Consider the following 19,760-nt stretch of genomic DNA (forward strand, 5'->3'; position numbering starts at 1 on the left):
CAGGTCCCTTTGAACCAAGCAGCTGGGCACAATGAATAGCAGTTTGGTTACTGTTGATAATTTGAAATCTGCTATAAATCCACCACAAGGACGTGCTTAGCTCCTTCTGTATCTCATCTAGGTATCAGACATTCTCAGACTAAGCACTTCCCCACTCTACATCAGCACTTTTATGTGTAACCAGAGCCAGACTCCTTCACAGAAAAAGGTATAGGAAAGCCCAGAGAGAAGGAACTAAAAACTACTAGTGCTGAAAAATCTAAAATAACCCAGGAAACATGTGGGAGACAGATAGAGATAGTGCTGAAGGCAATCTTGCTTTTGATATATTGCAGCTGTGTTAATTACCAAAGAGTGGGAACAGCCTCGCCCTCCCAGCTATGGGTGTGATACAGAGTGAGTTAGCTGGAAGGGACTCAGTTGGAGGTTGCTGCTCATGCTGTGAGGAGGAAGGGACAGGAGCTTGTGGGGGGGGCAGAAAGGGTAAGATGCTGTACCAGGGAGAGACAGGAGCGAGCTGGAACTGCAGAAGGAGAGAAAGAGCCAGAGCTGTGTGGAGCTGCCCTTGGGAGACTGAAGAGAAAAGGTATGAAAGGTTTCTAGATAACAAGGTGCTGATGTTTGAAGCATTTTGATGTTTTACCAAAACACTCTGAGTGTCATGGCTGTCTGTACTATGACAGAAACACATCTGGTCACCACCACCCTTTTATACTGAAGTTTGCCTTCTGTGATAATCCCTTGTAAAACAGTCCAGTTATGTCCCACTAGAGAAGTATTAAATGCCTCTGTCAAAAGGAACTATCCTGATCTAGTTGAGCAGAACTTTTGGTTGTCGTACAGATCAACACCATAGGTGCTCTAGAAGGATAAAAACTGGAAGGTGCTACCAACTAATTTTGCAAGGATAGATTCATTTATCTTGCAAAAGCTTCCTTTTCCTCCTGGTTGCCAAAAATTTATTACTGAAGTTAAAAAAAAAAAATTGTAATATTACACAAGTAAAACCACAATATGTTGGCATAAATGAACCTAATTTGAGTAGAGGCTTTCACCTCTCTAATTAATACAGATACAGCCCATGACAGACAGACTGTGGAAATGACTCAGTGTGGGACTCAAAAGAGCTTTTAAGTACCTGTTCTGGCTCATCATATTTCATGTCAGAGAAGGCTCAAGGTATGCACTCTCCCCTGCTTAGCTGGAAAGGAATATGGTCATGTCATAGAATCATAGTAACAGCACTGAAAGCTGTACTAAAATCCAAAAAGATTACATCAACAACATGTAGACAGGGTGGGAATTCAGTAGGGCTTTCATTAGAATGACTGGGAGATCTGGACCCATTGGTTTCCCATTAATTGCTGCTGCAAGTCAATCTGGATGTATTTCTCATCAGCTAAATAAGTAATATAGCACAGAAAGAGCTAATATCCTATTTAGGCTACACCTGATAATCCATCTTTCATCCCCAGTGTGATTCTGCAGAATTAAGTCTGGGTGTGTACAGACAAAGGTTTGCCATCCTCTATCCGCTTGCAGTAACATGTGTTCACTTGTAACTGTGGTCAGTACAAGCCAGTTACTTGCAGCAGTAGCCAACTAACACTCCTAGGCAATTTTTCAAGTATACAGACTTTAACTATCCTTAATAAAGAAATAGGTTTTGTATTTCATAGACAATAAACAAACAAACTTTATTTTTCCTGGTGTCACAGTTATGAAGGGTTCATCATTGCTTTACAAACTATCAAGAAGTCAAACATAAATCTGCCAGCCCTATTCAGACTGGCTGCACTGCAGATTTTGAGTAAGCAGTTTGTGCTTGAAACCACGATAGCCTAAAGGCAGATACACATTTGTAATCTTTGCAGACAACACTGAATTTGGAGGAACAGCTGGCATAGCGAAGAGGAGTCCAGGGGCACTGTCCAGAAATCTGGGGACTGAATCCACAGAAGTCTCCTGAAGTTCAACAGGGGTTAAGTGTCAAGTTCTGCAGCTATGGTAGAATAGCCCCAAGCACCAGGGCAGGCTGGGAACACACTGTTGTAAAGACCCAGGGGTTACAGGGGGTGCCAAGTAAAACATGAGGCAGCAGCACGTTCTCAAAGCAAACAAAGCAAACTGTACATTGGTTACATCAGGAGCGTGACCAGCACATTGAGGCTCTGCTTGATGCCTGTAAGGATTTGTGTCTCCCACAATTCTGTGTCTGGTTCTCTATGTCCCAGATCAAGGACACAACAAAACTGGGCAGAACTATCAAAACAGTCATGTTCCTACAACTCAGGATGTGGAAGAGCTTGGGGGCCTCTTTAGTCTGGCAAAGGGGAAGCCTGGAACTACCTGAGGGCATGTTACGGAAACTACAGAGGCTTCAAGCAGTAGCTGCACAAAGTCATAGCTGACCTGGTTCAACCTCCTCAAAATCCTTCCAAATTATGGTTCTGTATTTCTTCTATGATTCCATCAACCTGTTTGAAATTTTATCTCAAAACACTTTCACGGTTTCTACTGTAGTGTCTCCAGGTATATTATGCAGATATCCCCAAGTCTTGCTGTGTCACAAATGTAACTGCTTGGTCCTTCTAAAAATTAGCAGAGCACAGATGGGAAAATTCTTCTTCTGACTATTCCTGCTATCTAACTTTCATTTAATAAATATTTTCCTTTTCTTTCTAAACAGGTTATGTACTCTTTTGCTCTACAAAATTGGTAGCAGTCTGGGGCTCATGAAGAAAAGGTCTCAAACACAGGTAAAAAGTACTCCTTTTACATCTAAAATTATTTCATTTCGCTTGCTAATGATATGTTAATTTTTAGTATGAGATTTTTATTATGATTCATTTATTATGATATTTACTCAACAGTGTATGCAGTTTTGGTACTGCTTGAACTCCTATATATACAAAGATAGACTGTGATTGTGAAATACCATCCAAGCTAAGTCTTACTACTAGGAAAAAGCAACTTGGTGACTATGATGTAAAATTAGCTTGACTTGGTAAGTCTTTCATATTACTCCAGAATGGTCTAAGCACAATTTTGAAGAACAGGGAAGATGGACTCCCTTTCACTGTGGTGTAAAGGCAAAATAAAAGGAGTTTGAATGAGGCTTGATTTCTGCTACAATACTTTAATATTGAGGAAAGATTATTAATTATTTATATCTTTGAAGAGAAAAAGAATGCATTAAAAATGTGAATTCAGTTTTTTAAAAAACAATCCTCAGAATTTGTGAGATGACAGTACACATGACACAAATGGAACTTAAGTACCACAGAGGCTATTTTGTGAACTATTTACTAGTAGAACTGCAAAATTATATTAACTCTCCACATTCCTATTAAAGCAAGCAGTTACGAACCTCACAGCTTATTAACTGTTAGGTGGGGATACATATATAATGAAATAATACCTAGAAACTTCATATTTTGAAGTGAGTAAGAGGTTTTGGTCTGAGCACAGGCCTTTGAAAATGCTGAGTTAACCTCTAGCTGTCATTGTGCCACATTTTGAACACTGAAATCTCTATTAATGATGCAATGTCACACTAGAAAAACACGTTTTAGGAAGAAATGTTTTCTCATGTTTCAAACCAATATTTCTTTTGCATGGCCTGCCTTTCATTTGTTATGTTACTTGTTTACTTTCACATTTCAGAGTTCATGGTAAAAATCGAGTTTTCATCTTATTTCTATTTCCCCATCTGGGTCAATCACAACCTTTTGCAATATGTTAACTTTAAATCCTGCACAAGAATGGGAATAGAAAGGAAGACAACTTTTACAATCCACATCTTGTTGTTCCCCCTTTTTTAAAGAAACAGATGGGAGAAGGCTAAAGGTAAGCTTGGTTTTACTTACCTGCCTCACTTTTTACACAATTAAACAGTATCTTCACTTTTGCAATTAAAAAGTTATTTAGATGAATGAATGTTTCTAGATACCTCTTCAGAGGACATTTATTTTTTAAGACAGAGCTGAGTTCCCTCATCTTTTCAGCAATTGTTTGTCACCCTTTGCTGGCGTGTCTACATTTTCTCTCTAATACACCAGAAGTCAGATTTTCTCATCTTTGTCTGACAACATTTGAGAATATAATTAATTCTCCTGTGCCACAAATTCTCCAGTGTACTAAACATCTGCAACTTTTTCTGGCTTCCACAGATGTGAGTCACTGCAAAAACCCCTCTGTCTGTAGATCATAAAGCCATTAATTCTACTAAACCACGATGAGTTTTTAGACATGAAACTTCGACAAGTCATCTCAAATATGAAGGGCACTATGGGCATTATTTTATTATGCATCACTTTACCCATTATTCTGTGGTCATATATGCTAAGGCAGAATATAAAAGCTACAATTTGGGCCCAAATACCATCTTAAATCAAATCTGCGGTCTCTTTATGCATAATACAGGGCAATGGGGAACCGAGGCTATAATCTGACTGCACTGAGGTTTCAGCAGCAAAGCTGGTTTCAACAGATTACCTTTTCTAAATGCTCTGCAACCAGGTCATTTAAGGCATTGCAGTACAGCATCTCTTAAGCCTACAACACACATGTAAACCTGCCTGATAGAGTTTTCTGTGTTCAATTTAAAGAAGTCATGTCTCAGCACTGAATGTAAGTTTTACTTTCATTCAATTAATGCCTCAATAGCTGTGTTGAGCTTGCAGATTTTTCATGTCAAAGCAACCACACTTTTTTATTTGATGGCCTTAGATTACATTCGAATGAAGCAGCAGAAATACCTAGAATGAAAAGATTCAGATGATGTGCTGAATGCTGGGAACAAATTAGTTCCTCAGATACAGAGCAGAATGGTATGCTCACCTAAACAAGCAGAACTGGGCTTCTGAACTTGAACTGAGCCTTGGAAAGTTAGAACATAACCAAAGTCCAGCACCAACACGTGCTACATGATGATCAAAGCCCCAGTGGAATGGAATCTGTTACATAAACACAAACACTGACCACAGTGGACATCAAAGCCCCATTCTGATTGTTCTTTGAGATGCTGACACAAGTGAGTGTCAAAACAAATGTTGTTAAAACAAAAATATTTTTATTTCAAATCGTGACCAAACTCAGAAGAGGCCTTGTTGTTGTAAAACTGCTTTTGCAATAAGTCAGGGAGCTAAAAGAAATTTAAAAAATCAGGGGCTTGCAAGAATTTCTGAGTTTTCAAGTTAGATATGTACTCCTTGATCTCAGATTTACATCTCTGCCGAAAGAGAGCCTAATCTTAATCTGGAAGCAGGCTCCTCAACATATTTCAGATTGTAAAAAATAAACTTCTGGTGATGGGAAAAAAAATAATAGGCTTATTTATATATATTTAAAAAAAAACAAAAAGGGTCAAGCAGGAAAGTCTTGTGTTTCAAAAAACCTGCCAAAACTAAGTAATTTTTTAAATGTGCCTATTGACCAGCTTTCAAAAATCCAGCAATTTCTTTATGTACAGCCAAAGATGCTGTTTTGTTAATAACAACTTCTGATTTTAGAAATAAAGCAGTTTAAATAGTTGCTAGGTATGCTCACTTCCAAGAGACACCTCACTGTTGCGATCACTGAAGTACAGAAAACTGTTCTGAAGTGGAAGAGCTAAACGCAGGCTAGAAACAATCCAGTAGTCCATAGCTGTTGTTTTTATCAGGTAGCCTATTTAATAGCAATTTTAAGGCAAAAGAAGATTGAAACAGGCCAGCCCTTGCTTAACTGAAGTGCTGCATTATCTAGGGCATTTCTCTCTCCAGCCATCTGTTTTGAGCTGGGTGCATGTACTGAACTCAAATGTTACGTTCACAAGAGAACTCTACCAGTTTCTTCCAGAGACGGTGTGAGAAGTCTCAAATTCTACCTTGTTCTCAACAGCAGAAAAAAGAACTGTGATACCTTGCAAAGGGAGAAGTTATGACCTTCATAAAAATAAGCAAATGCTTCAGATCATGTCTGGGATGAAGCTGCATTCCAAAGAAATCTACTGAGTTGCTTTTTGTGTTTCCACCATTCTTGCCTTCGGAGAAGTAAGGGTCCAGACTAATTTATGTGTGATTAGAAGCATAACATGTAAAAGTCTTGCAAAGAGAAATTCCTAATTGAAGCAGAAAGCATCAACAGCCATCAGCTAATGTCTACAAAGTGAATTTCATTCTGAAAATGCAGTATTTCCTTTTTCTCTATGCTGCTACAAGATAGAACAAAGGTCACTGTATGTAAATTAATAGCTTATGGCACCGTGCTTACTGTTCCTTTTACAGGAGGATGTTCTAACAAGATGATCTCCATGTTAAATTGGTTGCTTCTTTGATATAACAAATTATATAAACGACTTAATTCCATCAATTTGAAAGAAAAATCAGGTTTACCAAATCATTTTCTCTAGCATCAAATACAGCTTTCTTCATTTAGCAAGTGCCTTCAGAGGCTATGTATTAGTACAGCACCATATCTAGGAATAGAAGACATGTTAAAAGTGCTTCTGGTGGTCCAAATCAATGTCTGCATTCCTCCCCCAATGGCATAAACTGGAGAGCCAATATTACCATGGCATGGAAGGGTGGAGTGACCCATGCCATTTTATATGCTTTCACCAAAACCAGAGAATTTAAGCTGTAACACAGCCAAGACAAAAAAGCAGGAGCCCAATGACTTCAGTGGTACTCAGCGTGGGCTTTGTGGGGGTACAAGAATGCTGTATAAACAGCATTTACACAAACAGGGCTCAGTTCTGTAGTTTCTTCCCCACAAGATACATTCTTTCATACATTGTCACCTATTGTACATTAGGCAGAACTGAAGCATGATTTCAAGCCAGATGTAAATAACTTGATATTTAACCAAAGAGAAGAACATTTTAAAAACAAAAACAAACAAAAAAACCAACAAACAAACACTCAACCAAACAAAAAAAAAAAAAACCAAAACATTTCAAAGCTCTTGAAATTACAAAACTGAGCACATTTTTCAATTCTTTCCCTGACAAAGACGGTGAAAAAGGTATATGGTAAAAGAAGCTATCATGCATTTAACTAATAAAGAAAGAACCTGATGAGGAGAGAAAGTGAGATGGGAGGGAAGATGAAAAAGAACAGGTAACTGGAAAAAGATGATGTAGAACACTGGGCAATAAAATAAAGTCTGTGAAAAGAGAGTACAAAGAGTAAAAAAAAGAGTATTAGGCAAACTAGAAAAGAACGGAATAAATGCCTTGTAGCATCAGATAGAGATATTGGGCTTTGCCTGGAAAGTGTACACGGTATTTTGGGCGTTACTGCACATAAATGTATTGATTACTATATTTGATTCAACTGAGGCAGTATCTTGCTGTAAATGGGTGATAGCATTTTCATTGCAAAAGCTTAAAAAAAAAAAAAAGCCAACCCTCTTGCCCCTCCAAACCTGCTTGATTCCTGACGTACATGTTCCTACTTTCTTTGTCTCAATCACCAATGCTTCCCTGCTTTTCCTCTAATTCCATATGGCAGGAGCCAGCATGTCTATATATTCTCCCTGAGTTTTGCAGAGAAACAGGTAAGAAAGCCTGACAAGCTTTACAGGAGGAGAGCAAATTTATATAAAGTGTATTAGTGGATTTCTAAATTAATTTGATTGTACCAGACATTTTTACAACAAATGTGTCCACATACTAGTTTTCTGTTCTGCTTGTCCTTTTTTTCCTCCCACAGAACAACACCCTGATCCAAAAATCAGTTTAACACAAGCAAGGAAGAGGAAGGAGGAAAAATTGTGGCTCCCAGTCACTTGAGGGAGAAGGAAAAAAGGAGAGAACAGCAAGTATGAAAATGCCTCATATCTGTTACACTGCTGCTGTCACTCCTCTTGATGGTCACATTCACCCACTGCATTTCCCCTAAACTTGCTCACTTGAAGCTCAGGCACGGTGTCTTAGGTATTTAAACAACAGCGTTCTACCATGACCAGCGATCCAGTGATGTCCAGCGTGCACAGGGAAGGACTGAAGGAAGTGGTCAGATACAGAAGATGCTATCACCAATACAGCAGATTCAGAAGACTGACTTCAGTCAGTTCCTCCAAAGGCCCAGGAGGGGTAAGCTAAACATTCTGTGGACAGGGAAGATTAAGATAAGAAAGATGTGTACAATCCTGCTTTGGTTTTAAAACCCTTTTCTCTTCCCATGCTTTGTTCCTGCTGTCAAGATAAAACAGAATTTTGGTTTAAGGAATCATTCCAAAACCTTTGTGTAGCAAAAGTCGCAATTTGGCAGTACTGAACTCAAGCTTTGCCTGCAGGGTACTGGGTGCATGTGGTACTGGGTACAGTGAACATGATGGGATTTCTCCACAGGAAACGGATACAAGAATGAACTTAGCAAGGCTAAAGCAAGGAGAAGGTGTGCTACTGGTCCTGTAAACAGCAGCATGTACTTGAAAGGTTGCATTTAAGGCTAGGAAAGTTAAAATAGTCTAATTGAAGTCATTGGACTGTCATATCCAACATCAAGGACAGGAAGCATTTCTAAATATGCTCCCAAGAGGAGTTCCCAGCTGCTGGAGAGCAAGGCACCCTCAGCAACAGGCAGAGCCAAACACTCCACTCACCCTAGGGATTACAAAGGCTTGAAGATGTCCATGTTGTCTGATCTTGATATTTATGTAAAAGATCTAGGCCGGCAGCATTTTCAGCTTCCATTCACAGAATTAATGCATATGGTACAATTTTAGTTCCCAGCCTGGGTATAATTAAGGGCAAAAGGAGTAGAACAGTTTGTCAAGTGCTGAGTATAAGAGCTCTCTTCTGAGTGTAGACCTCCAATGTACAGAAAACAGGATGAGAGAAAGGTGAGTACTCTGTCCAGTACACGGTGTTCTCTCAGGACTGATGTATTCTGGTGGTAAAGGGAATTACTGAAAGGTAAAGAAGGCAATAAGGACAGGGTTTTCAACTGCAGGTTTTGTGCCTTGATTCTCCAGGCTAGAACATCATGAAGGCCATAAATGTACAGGCAGCTGACAGTGGAAATAAAAACTAGCACAAGATGCTGAGCTGTCATCTCTCCAGGTCTCCCAAGCATAGGTGTGTGCTCCCCACAGGTTCACTGGCAGCCCTCACAAATTTCTAAAGGGTTTTGTTCAATCACATCATCCATCCTATAATGCTTAGCTGCTTTCCTCCTTCAATCCCAGTCTTCTCAGTCTCCATCTTCTCTGTCCAGTCTTACTCTCAAATACATTTGCAGAGCACAGACAGGAAATCTGAAAGAAAGGCTGCTCTTCACCATGTGAATTTAAGTACTTGATTAACTGGACTTAATCAGATATTGAAAAGACTTGTCAAACCTGAGTAAACTGACAGGAAGCGACAACAAGAACTTGAAATTATACATAAATTTTGTGTATGTCTTCAAAATCACTGTGTCTGTTAGGCTGGTAAGTATCAGTGGATGGAACTGACTGATGAATTCAAACACTGACTTTCATGAACCTCCTTGAGTTATCACTAACACAATGTTTCGATAAAAGCCTCAGATGTTCCTATAATACAGAACTAGGAGATTTTGTAAGTTTGTACGAGCTGTTAAATATGAAGGAAATGGGACCTACTGTTGAAGTGAATCACTAAAAAAAAATTCCCTTTGCAAGAGCGTGATTTTGAAAAACATTTATTTCCCCTGACTTTTAAATGTGCAAATATGATTTTTATAATACGTTTATCTGACCTAGAAATAGAAATCATGAAAGCATTTCATTTATTTTGAACTGCAAAGTTTAACACAACTTTATACATGCATCCATGCTGTCAATTTATGCATACTGTTAATTTCAACTACTTCAGACATACATACATTTTTTTTCCCTGACATTTCTTATCATAATTTGTGGAGCTGTATCTGAAAGTGCTTCAGGTCAGAGATATTTCTAAGACACATGCCTTGCCTGTGCACACTTACACTTGTACAGTTAAGGCATGCTGTAATTATTTCCAAGTCCCAAAGCATCATGCATGAAATTCTGTCCTCTACCTGGAGATAAAATGAACAGTAGTTATCTGGTTTATAGATTTGACAAATTCTTCTGGGCACCTGCCAACTTTGTAATCTACTTGAACTGCAGCTTAAGAACCATGAGATCACCAGGGTTTCTGCACAACTTCAAAGCCCCCAAAGCCAGAGCCGTGCAGTTCTCAGGCTGAACAAACATCATGAGGCTCTGTGCACAGCTTTGAGGCTCCATGAACCATAGACACTTGTTCCAGAGGGTTTACAAATTCTATTAGGCATATCTGGAGCACACATAAATTCTAATACACATCAGTTATGTTTTTTGCACTGAAAGGAACTTCAACGTTCAGAAATACATGGCTTTCAACTACCATTTTACTCTACCAAGAGAATTTTCACCTGGTTGCCATTATAATAAAATCTGTAAATAGAAACAATTTTCTATACCATATTTTTAGCAAAAAGAGGCCCTGGGAGACTGTTCTTGCAGTGAAAGCTGCTACTTATAAAATCTCTTCACAGGAAAAGCTCCTTGTCTAATTAAAATTCAAACAGCCATTAGAAAAACTTCTCCATTAGCTGGAGAACACATATTAACATTTCAAGACACCCAATTTCCAGAAGCTTAGATGTAGATCCTAATCTATTTCAATCTGGAAACAAGTTAGCATCTGAAATGTACAGCCTTCAACAGTATCAAGACAGGAGGAAGGCTGATTTCCCCGAGCACAGCATGTGAACAGACCCGGGTGGACCAGTCAGCAGTGAAAAGTGGGTTTTCTCTTACATAAGTAACTAGGTCACCGTCTAATGTCCCTTTGTTATCCTAAAACGTGAACTTCATCCTGTGACAAGAGTTAAGAAGGGATAACAACCAACCTCCTTGACAGATGCCACAGAAGAATCTCCAAAGCCTTCCCTCTTGTCAAACAGTAATGACATAATCTTCCCTTTATTTTGAACAAATACTTGTTTATGCTAATCTCTACATTTTACATATTTGTATATAATTAAATTCTGAGAACGTCCAGAAATAATTCAGCTTTACTTAAGAAAGATGGAAAACTATAATGAATCTTCTCAAGGACTGTCAGCAGCATACAGTTGGTACTATAAAAAAAGGGAAAGTAATAATTTTTGGATTTTATTTACATGATCTGAGCTATTTTATTTATATTTTAGGGAGGGACACAGAGTAGAACTCCTTTCTTCCTCCTATTTCTATCCTCTGTTGTGCTGTTCATCCATCTTTAGTATTTCTCTCCCTTCACACGTTTCCCTTAAGGGATTTTTGTTCCCTTCTATTGTTGTCTTGGTAGCTTTCTCATTTCCATTATTACTGCTTTTGTTTCCTTCAGGTTTCAGCTGATCTTCTGCCCTTTCTTCTTTCAGTTTGATGCCACAGAAAGCCAGACGTTCCTCACAGACTTCTGAAACTAACTCTGAATCTTCTGTTCTCAGGAAACATACTTGTGAATGAAGCCTTTAACCTAAAGCTAAAGACAAAATTGGTTGGTTTCAGTCTCACACAGTAACAGGAGATCACAAATACTGGCCTGATCACAGGAACAGTTATTCACTGAGGAAGGTCGGTCAGAAGCTACCTAACGTTTCTGGCTGCTTCAAAAGCAGTCTTCAAGGAACATTACTGAAGCGAGAGATGCAGTCTAAAAGCAGTTTCTTCTCTGCTCATGTTTAAATTTAAAGAGAAGAATTTTTACCAAAAGCTGCATCAGTTTTTAAAATATGCTAACAACCCTTTACACTGGCTTAAACTGGTGTATTCTGGCTGGCTAGAACTAATACGTGTTAGAAGTCTCATTGTTTTAGCAAAAACTTTAAAAGAACTACAAATTATCTTTCTGTGCAATTGACATAACTCTTGTCAGATTTGCATTTCATGTAAGAAAACCAGTAAAAGAGCTCAAGATGGAAGGCTGTTTCCCATTCATTTTCATGTCTCATCCGAAGCTTCTGATTACATTTTTTTTGATCAAATGCAGGTTGGTCTATTCTATCTTCCCAAAAGCAATACTGGACACAGTCATGCCCGCAGCTTTACATCCTCCTGCCTCCTCTATCTCATGAACCATCATCCTGAAGATAGGTTTGTTACACCCTGCTCTGGGGTTCAGTTTGAATTCAGTGTTTCACAACCACCAAGCCGGCTGCATGTGCTAATTCTTCAGGGAAAATGGGAGAGAAAATTGAATGTATCTGGGAGGAGAGCAGTAACAGAAATCTTTGTTCAGACAACAAAATGGACAGTAGTAAAACAAATCCATCTACATTATAGATTGGGAATCTTCCATATTTTGTCACTATGCCTTTAATGCTAGGGATTGTAAAGAGAACCCAACAGGCTGTTTATGCAATTTGTTGCCCAACTAAACACCTAAACCTGAGCAGAGGCTGCCTTCCATTTCCTGCTAACCAGACCAGGACTCTCAAAATGGAAGAATATTTTTATGAGCTTTCACTATTACACACTGTAACAGACTTCAAACAAAGTGATAAGTGCCATGAAAACAACTGTATCCTCTATTCGTATTCTGCATGCAAACTCTCAAACGTGGCGTTTTTCAATCTTTTGGGCTCAATGGATTACTGCTGAGCAGTGAAATTGTAAGAGTTCCTCATTTTTATTTCATTAATTTACATGGGAGGAAAACTGCAGCCTGCTTACAATTACCACCATAGGTCACTGTTGTAAAATGGAAAGATTTTCTTTGATACAGTGTGATTGCACAAGTTTGCCAGTTGTGCTTTTCATGGTTAAAAACGCAAATTGACTGAGGAAAGGGGCCATTCCTTGTGAAACTGAAGCATTACATTAGTAACTGAAAAGTAAAAGCCTTGTAAGTGTTTTTATAATAACAGAAATAAAGTAGTGATGGTCACCTAAAGTATTGAAAGTTCTCTACTGCCAGCTCTACTTAAAGCCACCTACCTCTCAAAGCCAGAAGTTGAATAGTGTTCAGATTCTACTCAGACAGAGCTTTAAAAACTATACATGCAAGCAACAGAAGTTACATTTTTGGAAAGAACCTGGGTTAGCAAGAGGAAAGAGCAACTCTACAGGAGGAAGCAACTGCCATGGTAATGTCATCAGAGGAACACACACATGGAAACAGTGTAGCAGAAGACATATTTCTATACAGTAAAGATAAGGCAGATCTATGTATGCATAACAAGTATTTTTAACTGCAGAAATCTTTTGATTTGACTTAGAATATATCTGCTTGGGCTTCCATGTTATATCTTTAGTATACAAACCAGTTAATACTACGCCAACCTTCATAAATACTGAAAAGACCATATGTTTAAATGTAAGACATCACTGTACTCTCTGCCAGAAACACTTGTTTGTTGAGCATGATTTGTGGGAAGATATAAAAGCCATGGGAAGAACAAATTCATCCTTGATTTAATTCTAAGGATTATCAGCTTTTATGCTACGTGTTACCAAAAAGAAAGCTATAACCTGAATGAAGGAATCTATTACATTGACTGTGAAAGCTTAAACATGAAAAGTCATTACAGTTGTCAGCCAAGGTGAAACTGACTTCAGTCTTTGCCACTCACAAGAGCTGCTGGAGAGGCTACTAACAGTTTGCTTTGATTTTAGAGACAATGGCATCAGACCCTGATATGTGAAGGAAAGAAAAAGCCCAAAAAACCCCCTCCTCGGTATTTTCACAAGCATCTCTCTGGGCTATTATGGACAGGTACTAACAGAGTCTACAGGCAAGTTATTTCAGTCTTCCTGAAAATAATTACAACTACTCTTACTTTTGCAGCAAGATTTTGTAGCAGATTCTCAAGCTGTTTACAAACTTGCCTGCAACTGAAGTGTAGTTTCCTCTAAAAAGGAGTAATGTGCTCATTCTGCACCAGCTTTTCTGAGCAGGTTTTAGCTGATGCCCTGAAGTTACTATTTTTGGAAGCCAAAATAGCTAGACTTTGACCAGAATAATGAGATTAATAGTCTTACTTTGTGGAGACAGGAAGCATAGGCAAACTAAATTTGGGTATTTTGCCTTTTCAACCCTCATGGAAAAGAGATCTTCACTACATTGTTAGAGTTTAACCTAACTGATGAAATCTCACAGTTATTCCTAACGTCTGACCCTGGCAGTTTCTAGCTTGAGCAATTCTCCAAAGGTTTTCCACTGCTTTAAAGGAGTTAAGTAAGTATTTAACCTCATTTCACAACCAGACAAACTGAGGCACGGCAACAGCTTCCTTCCATGGAAACTTCTAGTTAAAAGTGAAAGATGCATGTGATCTGCAAAGAAACTACTGATATACCTAAGGCCACAGGAAGTGCTTATGTCAAATCCCCGAGCCGAATTCAGGAGCTGCCACCTCTATAGCCTGGTTGTGAACCACAGTTCCCCGCCCTCTGGACCTGCAACCGTGATCCCACCATCACGTTTGGCAGACCGGCGGGGTCTCTGGCAGCTCAACGTGGGCACCTCCTACCCATCCCTAGGATCTCTACCTTACAGCCAGATTTTTGGAAAATCTCTTTTATGGTGGCTGTTTCATACCGGGAGGGTATGCAGCTCTGTGCAAGAGGATGAGGTGGAGAAGGCATGAGAAATTCACCAGCAGCTCTGCTAAGAAAACCCAAATACCAAGCTTCCTGATCTCGTGTGGCATTTGTTGGGCACTCCATACAAGTGTCAATCGGCGTGAAACTACTTGATTTATACTCTTAAGACAAAAAAGGGAGCGGTAACATGGCTGCATTTCTAGGCACGATTAACGCTCTAAAAGACGGAGGAATACGAGGACCCACGTCTTCCTCAAACAATGAGCGGAGATTATAAAACAATCGAAACGTACTACCCCAACTTATCTCCATTATGCAAACGGCAACTGGGAAAGCGTCCTGGGGGTGCCTTACATAACTCCTTGCTCTGATCCCCCCTTGGCACGGGGGAGTTGATCTTTCCCCGAAGGCAGCCCCGGCTCCGCGAGCGCAGCGCGGGAGCTCCCCGGGCTGGGCGCAGCCGGCGGGCGGCGGCGGCGCAGCGGCAGCCGCGGAAACTTTGCGCCGCAGGGGCCGGGCAGCGGCCGCGGCAGCGCCGGGGGGGCTCGGCGGAGCCCCGAGCCTCCTCCGCGGCGCTGCGAGGGAGGCGGCCGATGGGAAAGTTGCGCCGGCCACCTCTTCCCGCCCGCCGGAGACGAGCGGAGGGCGGCCTCCGGGGGCAGAGGGGCGGCGGCGGGGGCCGCACGGCGCGGGGCCGGGGCGACTTACCCATGGCGCCGCCGCGGCCTCCTCCACCTCCTGCTGCTGCTGCTGCTGCCGCTCCTGCAGCCGCCGCCTCTCCGCCGGCGCGGAGGGAGGCGCGGGAGGCGTGTGCGCGGAGCGGGGCGCGGCGCGGAGCCTGCGTGCGGCGGGCTATGAGTCAGGGCAGCACATCCGGGCACGGCCGGGAGACACCCCGCCCGACAGCCCGCCCGCCCGCCCGGCCGCACCGAGCCGCACCGAGCCGCCGCCGCCGGGGAAGGGCGGGAGCCGCGCAGGGAGAGAGGAGGCGGCGCGGGGCCGGCGGCAGCGCCCCCGGCTGGGGAGGAGGCGGCGGCGGGGCGGGTCCCTCACAGCGCCGGCTGCCGCCCCTCCGGCCTCCTTTGTTACAGGGGCTGGGGTGGGGCCGCCCGCAGGTCCTGGGAGCGGCTGCCGGGGATGGAGGGCGCGGCGTGGGGCACCCCGCGCTTCCCCGCAGCACCGTGGCTGTGCGCCGCTCCTCGGTCCGCGAGGAACGTGGGGTGGTTTAAACGCGGCGCTCAGCGTTTTTAATTTCATATTTAGTGATACGGACTCAAAGGAGGAGCGTTTTCCAAGAAGGAGGGGATTATGCTGGATGGTTTTTCTTGAGGTAGTTTGTATGAGGAAAGGGATTAGAGGAGGAAGCGGCAGGTGATGTCCAAGTGCTGCACGTTTTGGTGAACCAACATAACAGGTTTTACACCCGAAACTGAAAGGCGCGAGGTAGTTCTGCGTGGAAGGCATTTTTAACAGGAAAGCGAAGGTCTGTGTTCAGTAGTCCCGATTCCTTTCTGCCCTCCAGTATTCAGTTTCTGTAAAGTACGGAGCAGTAAGGAACTGTTTGCTGTTACAGTTCTCATAGCGTTTTCAGTGGGAAACGTTTGAGGGGGAAGGAGATGTTGGATTGAGTAGCTCTTGTGGCATTTTCCAAATCTTCCCGTGGTTATGTGCTCATGGTTTTACCTGAGTAAATCCTTGAGTGTGGTTAAATAGGGTAGGAACACAAAACATGGTAAGAGGGGTTTGCTCGCTGTGTAGAAATGGATAGCCAGGGACAATTCTGATGAGTGATGCAAAAAAAAAGTTTTAGTTGAATTATCCCCCGCAGTGGCTTCCCAAGTGACACCAGTAGTCCTTCTTACCAGCAGTCAGCAGCTGCCAGGGATTTCCTCTCTGGAACACGTCCCAGGAACTTTCATGCCTGTAAAAGGGCAGTGTGATGTGACAAGCAAAGAATAATTCATCAGTCTTTCTGCAGAGTACAGACTGAACATGTTGGGGTTTATCCATTTACTGTTGTGTAGCCTTAAAATTCACCATCTCTTTCCTTAGGACATAGTGGGATTTTGTAGTTGACTTCAGCAGGGTTAACCACTGTCCCAGTATGCAGAACTTGACACTGAAGATATGTAATTTTGTGATCAACTGATGCTGAAAATTAGTATATTTTATAGTGCTAGGCAACACAACCACATTTTTTACTGTTTTCATTGCACTGAGACCGCAGAAAATTCAAACCAGAACCTGTTGGGTTTTTAACTGCATAGTTTATCTAATTCAGTAGTTTTTGAAAAAACACGGGGTTTCCTAAATAAGTCTAAGTGGTGAAAAGCTGTTTTTTGTGCTTTCGTCTATTTTCAAACCTTGTCTAAAATTCATCTTTGTCCTATGTTTTTACTTCCTTATTTCTTTCACTCAGCAATACATTTTGCTTTGGCTTTGTGACTGTATCCCAAATGTCTCCTCTTCTTGTCTGGGGAAAAAGGCAGTGAAGTTCTCTTCTTACTGATCTGTCTTTGAGGGATCATGGAAGGCATATTCAGCAGATTATTTCATGTGGGATAAATCCAACCTAGGATAAATTGGAGAAACTGTAAAATGCTCAGGTTTTTCTAGTTTACTTATGTGTCCTAACTGAAATTCACATGTATACCTTTGCAAGACCCAGAAAGGTAAGACCGTTACCTGCTCCAAGAAAGGATTTTGAGGGCAGTGACTTCTAAAGAGTGCTGCTTTCAAAAACAGTGCCAGAAAGAGATTATAGAATGTCTTTGATTATAATTACTTTCAGTGGATCGAAAAGAACCATGCAAAACTAGAGAGACCTTTTGTTCTTTTGACTGCATACTTATTAATTCTAGAACAGAAAGAGAAAACGCCAAACAAGCTGATGACTTGATTTTTGTCAATCCCTTAATTAGGTACAAGATTGCAACAGAAAAAAGGGGTGTTGTTAAAAAAACCTCCAAATCAAGTCCTGCCATTCTTACAGCTGAACGCAAGATCGTGCATGTATGGCTACACATGGAATAGTTCAAAAGGGAGAAGAATCTTCACGAGAGGAATGTCCTTCCTCAAGAGACTCTTTAGAAGAATTTTGGGCCCTTAGGCTTAGATAACATATAGATAGAAAATAATACCCAAAATCAGTGTGCTGAATTTTTTTTAAAGTGATTAACACCTGCAAAGGTGGTCCAGTGATACCTGTGAGATTACCTCATTAAAAACAATGAAATCAGTATGCTCCTGATATATTCACAAAGGAAAAAATTAATTAAAACCCATTTTGAGAAAAACAGGCAACTAGAAGCAATGTATTGAGTTACTAGTGAGATTTGCAGCAGGAATTGGGAAGGAACCTGTACAACTGTATTCTGTGGATTTCAGAGGATGTTTGATTTCAGCAGTGAGGGAAAGACTGAAAAATTTGTTCATAAAAATATCCTTTAGAACAGCTTATCACTGCTTTTCTTCTCCACTTCTAACACAGCTGTGAAAATTGAGTTGTAGACTACAGAAATTAGGAAATTATTAATAAGTGATTTCTCAAACATTGATAGTGATGTCCTGAAAGGAAATGGAAAATTTTCTTTGACCAAGTGACCTTCCAGTGCTTGCCACTTCATGAATTTCCCTTCTCAGATCTTGCACCAATTTCAAATTCTCAGCACATCTCCTTGAAAATTCTTCTCGCATACGTTACATCATTTAGTTTGGCACAAAGGCGCATGGAAGGAATATATTTTAAATTGCCTCTGTATGAAGGCTAGAAGGCTACATGAGCCAAAGGAGCATGCTGGGATACTCAAATACATAAGGAAATTTGGTATGGTACTGTAATTTAGTGGAAGTCACATCATCTGGTGGGAATGGGCTGTCACAGCTTGCTCAGTAATGAAAGGCAAAGAAAGCAAAAGTGTGGGTAGCGCTTTATCCCTGTCAGAGGCACAGGCAACCTTTTGAGTCCTGGCACCTTGAGTAATCTCCCTTCTTGTAAAACTAGAGGTGAAAATGGTGCAGGGCTACCTGTGAGCTTGCACATGGGAAATAGGACAAGCTACTTCTTGAGACCTTCCTGTGGTCTGTGATTGAGGAGACAATACGAGTGTTCAGAGGGAAGAGTGTTGCCAAGGGATGACTGGCAACTGGCTGGCAACCTTTTCCCTGAAGGTAAGCTGCCTCACATAGTCCATGGGCTAAGAGCAGTTATTGATTGAAAAGTGAACACCTTAACTTTTTCTATGATAACTCGTTCATGTTCCCCATATCTGTTTGTAAGTATTCATGATAAAGCCTTTCTGGTAAGATGAAATTAGAAAAAAGTAACCAACCTAAAGTACCCTTTCTATCTGTGAGTGCAATTTAAATATGAAAATGACATCTGAGAAACTAAATGGTTTTTTAATCCCAAACGTTCAGAAAATAAAGCTTAAATCTGTCTGAAGGAAAAAAAAAAAAAAAAAAAAGTGTGACTTTGTATGCTGCAAGACTGCAGTAACCCTTTCTGGACTGAAAATTTGGGGCTTTTTCAATGACCAGTCTCCATATGGATTGGGGACAGTAAAAATGGCATACGATATTTAGTACATTCATAACACATGAAGTTGCAGTAGATGTAGTTTTGACTCACACTTTAGAGCTGAAAGAGATGTCCTGCATAGTCAAAAAGGGATTTCTTCCTCCTTGCCCCCAAATTTAACTGGACAGTTGTATTATGCTTTGTTTTCTTGCTAGGGTTTTGTATTTGTTAGGGCTTTATCTACAAGCCTCAAGAAGAGATAGGAAAGCAACAGGAGGGGAAAATTGTTCTAGGATTATTTTGTCTGTTTGAAATCTCTTTGAATGACCTAGTCACAAGATCTGGGGAGGACTTTGCTTCCAGGTGAGATTGGTAGGGCCCTTGCCAATATTTGCCTTTCCCTTCACTACGGAGGTAGTTTGCCAGCTGGATTCCTCCTGTCTGTAAATCTCGCCCAACCAGCATTCAGGCATGCAGCTCTCTTGAGTAGGAGAATTTGGGTAGGTGGTTGCTGTTCCCCAGTGATGGCACACAGCTGGACCTGATTAAATCCCAACAAGGTTCAGGTGAGTAAAGTCAGACTAACTGTGAAACACCCAGGTTAAATTGTTGGCCCAATGGCTTCTGCTGGCATTGTGTTTGTGGAGGTTATTTGTGACAGCTGTGAGACAAAAAGTTAAAAAGGATGAAG

At 41.0% G+C, this 19,760-nt stretch overlaps 1 protein-coding gene across 4 annotated transcripts in view; it reads right to left on the minus strand.

Annotated features, from left to right (window-relative positions):
- Window positions 1-15,373, minus strand: part of RAP1GDS1 (Rap1 GTPase-GDP dissociation stimulator 1) — a 90,071-nt gene extending 74,698 nt beyond the window's left edge. For 2 of the 4 annotated variants that reach the window (XM_040064279.1, XM_040064277.1), the window contains exon 1: window positions 15,259-15,373. In XM_040064279.1, coding sequence (XP_039920213.1) covers window positions 15,259-15,262 — 4 coding nt within the window. In that variant the 5' untranslated portion in view covers window positions 15,263-15,373. The remainder of the gene's footprint in view (window positions 1-15,258) is intronic. The other 2 variants (XM_040064276.1, XM_040064278.2) reach the window with 2 other exon arrangements.
- Between the last annotated feature and the right edge of the window lie 4,387 nt (window positions 15,374-19,760).

Source organism: Hirundo rustica, chromosome 5, assembly GCF_015227805.2.
Source record: "Hirundo rustica isolate bHirRus1 chromosome 5, bHirRus1.pri.v3, whole genome shotgun sequence".
In the NCBI taxonomy this organism is placed as follows: Eukaryota; Metazoa; Chordata; class Aves; order Passeriformes; family Hirundinidae; genus Hirundo; species Hirundo rustica.